The sequence below is a fragment of the Curcuma longa genome, chromosome 16 (assembly GCF_044706935.1).
Source record: "Curcuma longa cultivar G26 ecotype Majalengka, Jawa Barat chromosome 16, ITB_CL_G26_1.1, whole genome shotgun sequence".
In the NCBI taxonomy this organism is placed as follows: domain Eukaryota; kingdom Viridiplantae; phylum Streptophyta; class Magnoliopsida; order Zingiberales; family Zingiberaceae; genus Curcuma; species Curcuma longa.
In genome coordinates, this window is record NC_133876.1 from 5,288,881 (window position 1) to 5,300,483 (window position 11,603).

General features: G+C 37.6%; 1 protein-coding gene across 1 annotated transcript; it reads right to left on the reverse strand.

The window, feature by feature from the left end:
* Window positions 1-4,020: 4,020 nt before the first annotated feature.
* LOC141847380 (alcohol dehydrogenase class-3) lies at window positions 4,021-11,119 on the reverse strand. Its single transcript, XM_074735419.1, has 9 exons — window positions 10,948-11,119; window positions 10,710-10,846; window positions 8,336-8,382; window positions 7,940-8,265; window positions 7,479-7,561; window positions 7,265-7,340; window positions 5,932-6,089; window positions 5,527-5,688; window positions 4,021-4,363 (listed from the first exon to the last, which is right to left on the reverse strand). Exons 1-9 carry the CDS (start codon window positions 10,979-10,981, stop codon window positions 4,247-4,249), a joined length of 1,140 nt encoding a protein of 379 aa, XP_074591520.1. The 5' UTR covers window positions 10,982-11,119; the 3' UTR covers window positions 4,021-4,246.
* Window positions 11,120-11,603: the final 484 nt, after the last annotated feature.

Here is an 11,603-nt window from a genome sequence, read left to right on the forward strand (position 1 = left end):
TCCATCTTGTGAGATTTTAGAGGAGGCGGACTCGAAAGCTCGTGCTGCTACTTGGTCGGAAAAGCCACTGGACTCGGGAAGCGAACAAAGAAGAATTTTGGCTTCCACCCTTTGTGAGAAGTCGGATACTTGTCAAGGAAGTTGAACCCGAGTTTGGAGTTGAAGAAGAAGACACTATCTTCCTTTTTCTTCAGGTAAAAGAAAAAATGGAAGACGATCGGATGCAGAGGGATTTAGTACAGGCGAAAGACAAGGGCAACTCCACAAAGGAGTCGGAAAGAGTTGGGAGCTAGTTAGTTTAGTGGAATGTTGAAATAGGTGGAGATTTCTTAGAAGAACTCGGGAATTGGGAACCGAAGGTCGCCTTCCAGCTGACCTTGGAAAAAAGTGAGGCAGTCGGGCGGTGGCAGATGTGGTCTCTGGTCTGACTCAAGGATCCTAATCCTGTATACACTCGGTATTTCATAGGTTAGCCTAATCTCAGATCAAGACTCGTGGGTGAAAGAGGAAACTACAGACTCATACCAATGACCTACAAACTCATCGAAGGTCATTCCTAACTCTAATCTGACCTCTACAAGCGGGAATGAAGAAGATGGAAAGATGAGACTTACTTGGTGTAGGGAAACGAAGAAGACAGTGGCACTGGAGATGGAAGCGAGAAGGAAGGAGCAACCGTGTAGACGCAGAAGTAGATGAACAATCCCGCAGGCGCCGCACACCTGCCTCCTCGCCCCGCTTTTATCCAATACCCTAGTCAACCTCAACCATCCGATTGAGCGGCGGAAAAAAGGAGGGATCTATTAATAGCCGTCTGATGAGTTCGATTTCCTAGGAAGATTTTCCCTATCATGGTGATGATTCACTTGTCCCATCAAATGCCACGATGTATTAATGCACACCTCGAAAAAGACCCCGACCATGTCGAGCGTGCGCACGCCGCCATGCTGTATCACCGGCGTGACTATACTTATCTGTCCCTTACACACGTTGACCAAGGTTGATTCACTCGCCGATTTTGAAATACAAAGTGCCAAAGCAGATCGACCACTCTGATCCCGATCTGACTCGACTCGGACTCAGACACAAATCGTTCTAGTCAGTCTGACTCATGCTTCCTTCGACTAAACATGCGGGGAGGCTTGTGTTATGGGTGATTATGCATATGGACCAAGGGGGCGACTTGACATCAGACCTGACTCCCGTGTCAGTCATGAGTATGGACCAAGGGGGCCACTGGACATCAGACCTGACTCCTGTGTCGGTCCATAGCTACCGACTCCAAGGCCAGCCCGAGTCAGTTCTCGACTCGCGATCCCTTTCTCCGAGAGCTGAGTCCCTCTCATCATCGAACTCGGCTCGAATCTGGAACGCGGAGCCGACACCCCGGTGTCCAAGGCATAGTCCCGAACCGAATTCTTATTTGAGTCATCTCACAGACCGACTCCTCCTGCGAACCCGAAGCTTCCTAGTCGGCTCGGCGACTTTGCCCTCATTCGGATTCGGCTAAGGTTTACGCCGAATGACTTTCACGGTGCTCTATCTCATTACTTCCCGTTATTTCCTCCGATAGTCTCATACCCCTAATTATGACCGCCGCTCTGACACCCACGTGCGAAATGACCCTACAATCGTATGTCAACGATGGGACTGTCATTCTGACCACTCCATTTCTTCTGACAAAATCTCTACCGATGATGGGACGCCTTCCTTATTTTGGATGTGACATGACACTCATTTCAGAGATATATAAGGTTTGTCCTTCTCTAGAAGGAGGTATGCACACTCACAACTCACTCTCCACTATTCTTCTGTTTTCTCTTCTCTTTCTTCACGGACTGATTTAAGCATCGAAGTGGTCGAGCGAGAGCACCCCTGACCTTCCCTCTCACGGTTGTTGTGTTTGCAGGCTCTTCCAGATTCGCGATCCTCTCCTCACACGACTTCATCCGACACTGGTGTTGAGAAGTCGTCAACGCATCTAGGAGTTGATCTCAACAGGATCCGTTTCAATTAATATAAACTTTATAATCTTTTAGTTATTTAAAATGAATCTCAAATTTATATATATATAATTTAGGTTAGTCTTTTGTACAAGTGTATTATAGTACCTGGTTAGAAATTTAGTTACTCTTAAGCATGAATTAACATGGAGTTAGCTCAAAGATAACCCGAAGACGTTATAAAGTGCAATGGTAAAATATTTTGAGGAACAAACAAGAAGACCGTGTTCGAATCCAAGTAAGAACAAATATTCTAAAAGATCGATCTGTATAAATTAAATTCTAGATTTATTCAATCGATAAATTAATTAATCAGGTAAAATTTAGACTCTTAAATTATCAATAAAAAAAATAGAAGACAACTATATTGTTTCTTTTCACTTTATTTTTGACTGTCTTTTGTACAATTGAGTCACCCAGAGAAATAAACTTGACATAGTTTTGAGTGAAATCTTATAATTTCAATTTCAAATATTGAGGACTACTTTAGGAAATCCTAGATTATGTTTTGGACTTAAACAAAAGTATATAAGCTAGAAGGGTGAAAGACTGATTAACGATCAAATTAACAATTGAAAATAATTTAATCTTATCAAAATAAAAATAGATTATTAATTTAGCGATCAAATTAAATATCGATCACTAATCGATCGAAATATTTTCAATCACTATTTAACGATCGAATATAATTCGATTGTTAATTAGTGATCGATTTTAAATTTGATCGTTAATTTAGAGATTGAATTATTTTTTATCATTAAATCGATTGTTAATTGCATTTAGCCATCGAAATTCGATTGCTAGACCGATCGGTAATTGCTTTTTTTTTCTGGTAGTGAATTAGAAGCCTTAATGATATTTGAAACTTTTGTCTCGAGATTTTAATTCAACTCAGATTTTAGTAGGTTGACTCTTCTGAAAGGTATGTTGACCGAGCACCAACAGTTGGACCTACCACTCTTTCTAAGACAATTTAAATTGGCAAATAAATTTTTTAAATTGAAGATAAGTTAAACTAGACCTTTCGGTAGGTCAACTCAGACATCTTACAGTAACCGAGGATGTTTTATTTGGTCAATCCAAATTTAAACGCTGAGACTGCAACAAACATATATACTACTAAACATATTACTGAGATAGGTCTACCAAGCTTGTTGTAACTGATGTTGAGCCTTGGTTTAAAAGCCTTTTGGGATTGTTTTGCAATCAACTGAAGCATTTAGAGTCTTGTTTTGTTTTTAATGAATCTAGGGTTCTCTAGATCATGTGTTTCTAAATTCTAACTGATGTTGAGCATTGAGGAAGTAGCATTGGAGGCGGCAAGCTATGGGAGTAGAAGCAAATCTCAGAATCTTCATCAGTAAGTTCCATTCATCCGACAACCCCTCCATCAACTTGTGTTGACCATTATATTGTACGACCTCCTCACTAGTATCGTTGTTGTAGTTGGCACTTCATCTAACCCTTGCTTGTATGCCCTAATTCATGTTCAACCCGAATCTACATGATCAATTCCCTTCATGTGCAAATGTTTTGATCACCTTTACCATGATCCATCCTCATTCAATTCTTCCAAATCTCAATAGAGTCGGCCAGCTTTTACATTTGTTTGCTGTCAACCATAGAGGGCCATTTAGATAAATATAATGGAAATACCACAATTCCAAAATTCAAGGGAAATTTAAGAAGAAAATAAATTTGAGTGGCATTTGCAAAAATTCTAGCTTAGCCCCTCACCTCAAGCACAAAAAGATCAAAATTAGGTTGGACTCCAGTTTTGTTTTTCTTTCCAGTTAATGGTTTTGTTCGAACTGTTTGATTTCAGAAGGTATTACAATTATTCGAACCAATTTGAATATGAAGCTTCCGCCAATTATGTCATCTAAATTTCAAATTGAAATGCCAAATCTACACAATATAAAGCTCAACCGAAGAACATTCAAGTTACCAATAAACTGGGACGGGCTAGGACTTGATACGTGAAGCCAATACCAGGTTGATGGGATTACAAAGATCATAACTATAGTAAAATTGCATAATAGCATTCAGATTATTATTCAAATAACAGAGTGAAAACAGTGCAAATCTGGAGTAGACGATAAAGCTAGGGGAGTCAGTCACATGTTTATGATCATGCTTTTAACTCTTCAGTACTTGAAAGTTGAAAAGGGAGAGAAATGAAGGAAATGTATTGAAAGATGCAATACACAAATTTTCTACTCCCTTATAAACGCAGAGTGGAGTTATGCATGCAAAGAGAGCACACAACGCAGGCAGCCACCTTCGTGCATGAGATCAAAGGCCTCGTTGATCTCCTCGAGTGTCATATTGTGTGTAATATATTCATCCACCTTGATTTCCTGCAGTTGCACAATCGAATGCTAGTGATGCTATTTTAGTTTGAGATTTTATGTTAAAAACAAAATGATAAATAAGTCATTAAATAGCAGCTTTGGTTCATACAAATAGTTAATTCATTGCCTGTCAATTCCCATGGAGACTGAAAAATAAACAAGAAATGCATGTTCTCCTTATCTGTTACATAATGGTTATATACACACACACACATTGAAATCACATATCGTAGAGGTGGCAATGGATCCAGGCCTCCCACAACCCACCCCAGGATAGGTTGTGTTTGTGCATAATAAGATATGGACCATGTCAGACCAAGCATGACCTGGTCCTAGGTCGTGCTAATGACCTGGTCCTAGCCTCCTAGGTCGTGCTAAGTCTAACACAGCTCGTGTGTCATGCTTGACCCAAATACTTAAACATATAAAAATAATATAATAAAATATCTGAAAATTTATAAAAATATTTTTTTTATTTTATAAAAAATTTTATATGAATTTTTATTTTTCTAATTTTTAGATTTTTATATTTTATTTTTATTATTTAATTTTTAAGAAATTAAATAGATGGGCCCAAGCTTGGGCTGACTCAAGCATGGCTCAACCAAGCTCAGGCCTGTGCATGGCAACACAACCCTAAGTCATGAGTTGTGCCTAACACAAACAGTGACAAACCGAATCGAACCCGACTCAGGATGCGGCCAACCAGGACCAATGTTGAACTATTCAAATGCATCCAGTTGAACAAACACATTGTACATGGTGAGTTGACCAAATGGGTTGACCAAATGAGTTGAATGAAACGAATGCAACACTCAAGCAAGGTAGGTTGGCTTCACCACGGGGACCAAACAAACCAAGTGGACTGGGAAAATTGGGTGGACAAGGCAAATTGAACAGCTCAACAAGTTGACCATACCAAAAGGGCCAACAAAGTATATCAATACTTTAGAATTAATCTTGATCTAGCACCTATTTCTTTCCTACAAATCAAACATAGGAACAATTATTCCATGTATATTCCATTTCACAACGCAGACTAAAAAATATCTATTTTCTACTTCATTTTTTATCTATTCCATCCCTTAATACTAACTTTCCTTTTAATTTTTGGTAGTTCATTACATGAATAAAAGGTATTAACTTGGAAATATAAGAGGGATAGATACCTTATTCATGTACTTCTCAACGAGCCAAGGAACTTGTGAACGACTTTTGAAGCCACCAAAAGCAGTTCCCTTCCAGACACGCCCAGTCACGAGCTGGAAAGGCCTGGTGCTTATCTCCTGACCAGAAGCTGCAACACCTACAATGACTGACGTGCCCCAACCCTGTAGTGTCAACACAACAGATTAAGGCAGCAGATTCCCTCAGGCAAGAAAAGACAAAATGCATGAAGGAATGGAATTTGCAATAGTAACTGAAACTGGATTATAAAACAATAAATGCAGACAGCACTATTTTATTGCAACAGGTTTATTTGGTTACCCTTGGAGGATAACATACCTCAGTGAACTGATCTCACCAGGAATAGAAAAAGAATTCGTGGAGAATTGTATGAAGCATCAACTTACTTTGTGACAACATTCAAGGGCAGCTCTCATGATAGAAACATTACCAATGCACTCAAAACTATAATCAACACCACCATCAGTAAGGTCAATGATCACTTGCTGTATTGGTTTATCGTGGTCTTTTGGGTTCACAAATTCTGTGACTCCAAAATTCTTCGCTGCAATCAAGTTAAAAGACAAGATAAGTAAAACTAAAACATGATGAAACAACAAATTTCTCTATAGCAATCTGTACACAGAAATTAACATGATACAAACTTGAAATAAATTGTTTTCAGCAAAATATACGGTGAAATTCAATCTGAGACTTGAAATGTCTTTGAAGATTTTCATAGGAGTCAAGTAGTTGATTAGTTGATATATTCAAGGTCACATTTGGTGCGGTGAAATGGAATAAAAAAGATTTATTCATTAGTTTCACTCAATGCGCTGATGCACAATTTGTTGTTAAACTTCTCCCAATTAATGAGATTGGTTCTACATGATGGGTAAAGCTCATTGACAAGTCAATAGCTCGAACCAGTGGGATGACAATATGGCGACATGAATCATATTCTCTTTAGATTATCAGCACCTCTTTGCTTGCTAAGGCACCCCTTCAGATCATAGATGCACCCCTTCCAGTCACATCATTATCAATTTACTATTGTTAGTCGCCAATGTAATAATGTCGGTCGTTGAATCATCTCTATGGATGTCGACATACCCTTTCAGATTGGATTAATAAAAAATTAATGTCATGGCATTAGAAAACCTTCTCTCAAGATGATATTATCCTAAACTATGACTTGAAATAAAAGCACTCCAAATTTTAAATCTTGGGGAACTTTCTAAAACTTTTGATGCCTTAAAACACTTTAGAGTGGAGAAGAGGAGGAGAACTCACAACTTTGAGAATTAAGTAATTTGAGAAGAATGAGAAGGGATTAATTTATAGGAATGAAGGGTTTCTTCCAAGGAATGAAAAACACGAAATTAAAGGAAGCATCATTTTTTAAGATTTTACTTTAATTAAAATAATCTAATTACATACTGTATAATTTTCCTTGTACACAAAATTAAGCTTGATAATTTTAAAATTAAAACTTTTGATGCTTAAAACACTTTAGAGTATCACAACTTTGAGAATTAAGTAATTTGAGAAGAATGAGAAGGGATTAATTTATAGGATGAATTCCAAGGAATGTAAGCATTTTTTAAGATTTTACTTTAATTAAAATAATCTAATTACATACTGTATAATTTTCCTTGTACACAAAATTAAGCTTGATAATAAAATTAACAGCTTAAATATCGAAGATAGATATTTGTAAGCTAAGGGAAAAAGAAATACCAATATCAAACTTTTTGTTGTCGATATCAATGCCAATGATTCGTGAAGCACCTGCTGTCTTTGCACCTTCAGCAACCTATGAAAATTATTTATCACTTGTTTGGTATTGGATCATCCACTAATTGATTTAAAAGATAAGTTATAGGAAGAACAACAGTGCCAAGGCTAAAAATTGTATCTGATCATGCACTAATTAATTTAAAAGAAAACTTACAGCAAGACCAACAGTGCCAAGGCCAAAAATTGCAACAATTGAACCTGATTCCACCTTTGCAGTATTCCATACAGCTCCAAGACCTGACAATACAAAAGGGGAAAAATGAGGAAAAAAGAGAAAAATAAATGGCAAATTGTAAGAGCAATGGAAACTACTAGTAGCAGGTAAGGTATCAAATCCTGCCTGTTGGGAAGAAAAAAGAGACAAGCAGTAACAGCGATTAGGATGGTGAATTTGCTTGCATAATTAATATTTTAAACTGTATCCGGAATTTAAGAAAAAGAAAAAAAAAACAGAAAGTATTTTTCTAAAGGAACATTGAGACAGAAAATAACTCTACACAACAAAGAATACCAAAGGTTCCAGTTCCAAACAAGAGAATCATCTTTTATGAACACAAAACTAGATAATCATTCTCAATAGCAGCATACGGTACTTAAAACACAGAGAAAGATTACCAGTAGGAACACCACAACCAAGCAAGCAGACTTTTTCAAGAGGAGCCTGTGGACGAATTTTAGCAACACTAACATCGTGTACAACAGTATACTGACTGAAAGTTGATGTCCCCATGAAATGGTAAATTGGCTTTCCATTGATAGTGAAACGACTTCCACGATCATTCAACATGACACCAACACCAGTTGCTGAACGAACTTTACCACATAGGTTGGTTTTTCCTGATTTGCAAAACTTGCACTCTCTGCATTCTGCTTGGTAACAAGGTATGACATGATCTCCAGGCTGAACTTCAGTTACCCCTTCTCCAACACTCTCAACAATACTAGAAATGCAATTGAAATAAGAAACACCAAAATGAACTTGCTAGTTTTAATAGTATGAGGATATCATACCCTGCAGCCTCGTGACCAAGAATACAAGGGAAAAGGCCTTCAGGATCCTACATCAGGAATAAGATATCAGGCCAAATCTCAGATAACCACATTTAAACAAGATACAGCACATCATTGGGTCCAAAGAATAAGAGTTATCTACAACCAGCACATAGTAAATTCCTTTTTTCAGAAAACATATAATGAAAGCCCTCAAGCTCCTTTTTTTTTGGTGAAGGTGGATTTTGAACTCAAAAGCTTGATAATATTGCCTAAAGTCCTCATTAGCTGGCAACATCTTCTAAGGCATGTAAATTATAAAATGCTGAAACAGCTTTACTACAATTAATGGAGACATTTTTTCGGGCTTATGATGAATTGAATTATTTCAAAAGAATGCTTCTGAACTTTGAAGAACTCACCAATTCAGGCCCACCAAAGATGAGTTTAGTTAGTATACAACTGGCAGCACACTGACTGGACAAGTTGCCAAATTGGGGCTCAACCTGATGGATGATTAAGCAAACCAATGGCATTACAACAAAGGCTCTAGTCCAGGAACATCGATTTTTCAACTGTCATTTTCCACAAGGATTCTCACTCGACCAAGATACTGACCATCTACTCAATCAGTGTCTTGGCATTACTCCACAATAGCCCCTTGCCTGATTAGATATTGATCTGGATTCTTGATGAGTAGCTTGATTACTTGCTATACTAGTATCCCAAGAAATAAGAACTCAAATAAGAAGCAAACCAATGGCATTACAACAAAGGCTCTAGTCCAGGAACATCGATTTTTCCACAAGGATTCTCACTCGACCAAGATACTGACCATCTACTCAATCAGTGTTTTGGCATTACTCCAAAAACAATAGCCCCTTGCCTGATTAGATATTGATCTGGATTCTTGATGAGTAGCTTGATTACTTGCTATACTAGTATCCCAAGAAATAAGAACTCAAATAAGAAAGGGAAAATGTCCTGATAAGGCATTTCTTGTAAGAAAAATACCCAAACAAGGCTACCGTTTTCCAAACTCCTATCAGAGCCCCAACAAAAAGAATAGCCCTTGCCTGATCAGATATTGATCTGGATTTTTAATAAGTAGCTTGACTACTTGCTATACTAGTATCCAAAGAAATAAGAACTCAAATCAAAAAGGGAAAATGTCCTTACCACATGGGTCGATGCGTTTCAACTAAGACCAACATTTCGTTTCCACATTGAGTATGAATTTGGCATAGATTTTGCATTTGTTAAAAACGCAACAGTGAGAATGAAGCCATGGGAAAGTTGATGGGATTTGGTAAAAATGAAGCAAATATTGACTTGATATTTAAGATGATAGGTAGAGGTATAGTCAAATTACAATAGAAGTGAAAATGATTAAGAACATGATCAGAAACATTGAAAGTCATTGTATACTATCAAATTATTAATTTATTTAAATGAAATTAACTAGAATGTTAATGTGAGTAACTAATAATAGATATTTGTTCTAAATTATTTATTGTGTAAAATAATACTTACTGTCCATAATAAAACAAAAAAATAAATAAATCATTATTACTACTGCCCATGGTATTAAAGTTAAACTATTTGGGCTGACTCGAAAAAGAAGTCATCTCAAAGTATGTATCTATAATGTATATTTATTTAGTATATTAACGAGGAATATGAATATATTCAAATGATCAATGATAAACATGTCTCGAAAAATATTAAGTACTTGCAAAAAAGTTGAAGTTGAAGGTATTCCCCGAAAACTTCATCATTCAACTTTCTTGAAACAATAAAAATGCTTTTTTAGAATAAAAAGAACAAATGAGCCTCCAGAGTGAAAACACTTTTCACTCAAAAGTGATTTTTCACAGTCCAAAGTAGCCTAAAAGGTTCATTTCTTTGCTCCAATTTCTCTGCACTTAGACAGAGCAAATTAACTTCCTCAGGCGACACTAGTTGAATCGATGCTTCTTGTTCATGAGCTTAAACTTTGCAGGGGTTACTCATAGTAATATAAAATGCATCAGATTCACCACCAAAACATAAGGCATTTGCACTACCCATGATTGATTGAATGCCTTAACAGACACATGTAAATGGTGTACTAAGAGTTTCAGTCACTTCAAATGTTTGTGTGCATACAAATTCTAAACATCTAATCAGTCGTTAACATGGTTGAAATATGATACCACTGTCACGGACACTGAAACCCTTTATTCGTTGGTTTGTCGGCCTAGATAACAGATTCTAATCAAGTTTGGGCATTTAGTGATACACGGAAATGATTGACACAGACGGGCTTGCCGAATCGAAAATCGTATAATGATTCTTATAACGAGCGAAAAAGTGGTAGATCCAGTAAACCAGGCTGATCATATCAAGCACAAACCTTGCCGCTCAAAGTATAAGCGTCGGTGTGGCAAAGAGCGGCGAAGAGAATCTTGACTCGGACCTCGCCAGCTTGCGGTGGTGCTACCTGCACGTCTTCTATGACAAGAGGCTTGTTCGCCTCCCACGCTACCGCAGCTACATCCATTCCCGACATCAAAAATCGGCAAATCGAATCAGACGAAGCCAAAAAAAAGATAGAGAGAGAGAGAGAGAGAGACGGAGTTTTCGAGATCGACCTTTGCAGGTGATGACCTGACCCTGAGTCGTCATTGCGTCTGTCGATCGATCGGTGGAATACGAAAGGTAAGAGAAGCGCCGTTCCGTCGGTGCTCGTCGTCTGAGTGGATCTCGCTCCGCCTCCCCTTCTTCAATAGAGCGGATAGAGTGGGGTTTGGGGGTGAGCTGTAATTACTGATTAGACCAGTGTATAGCTATATCTCATTCGACGATGGATTCAATTATGTGGCATAAAATAATTTATAATCCAATCAATTATAATTTTAAAAATATATATGGATAAAAAAAGCTTGCACTTATTAAGTTGCCTATGTATCCTCTTAGGGTATAGGGAAATCGCCTATGTATCCTCTTAGGGTATAGGGAAATCAAAGCCCACGTAGTTCTTTTATATTTTCACCCTTTTACATCACTCACTTCCATTTCCTCCCGTTGTATTCGTTCCTTCAGTATCAAATTCTTCGACTTCATATTCTGAAAGTTGCATTCCTTGGATTCTTTTATTGGCTATGGTCTAAGCGTCGAGTAATGCTTGGGCTTCCAATGAATCAGGAGACATAGTTGATGGTCGTTCATCTAATATGTTGCCGCCGGCACTGAATGTCTGCTCCACAACAACAGTTGACACTGGACATGTTAAAATTTCTTTGGCAAA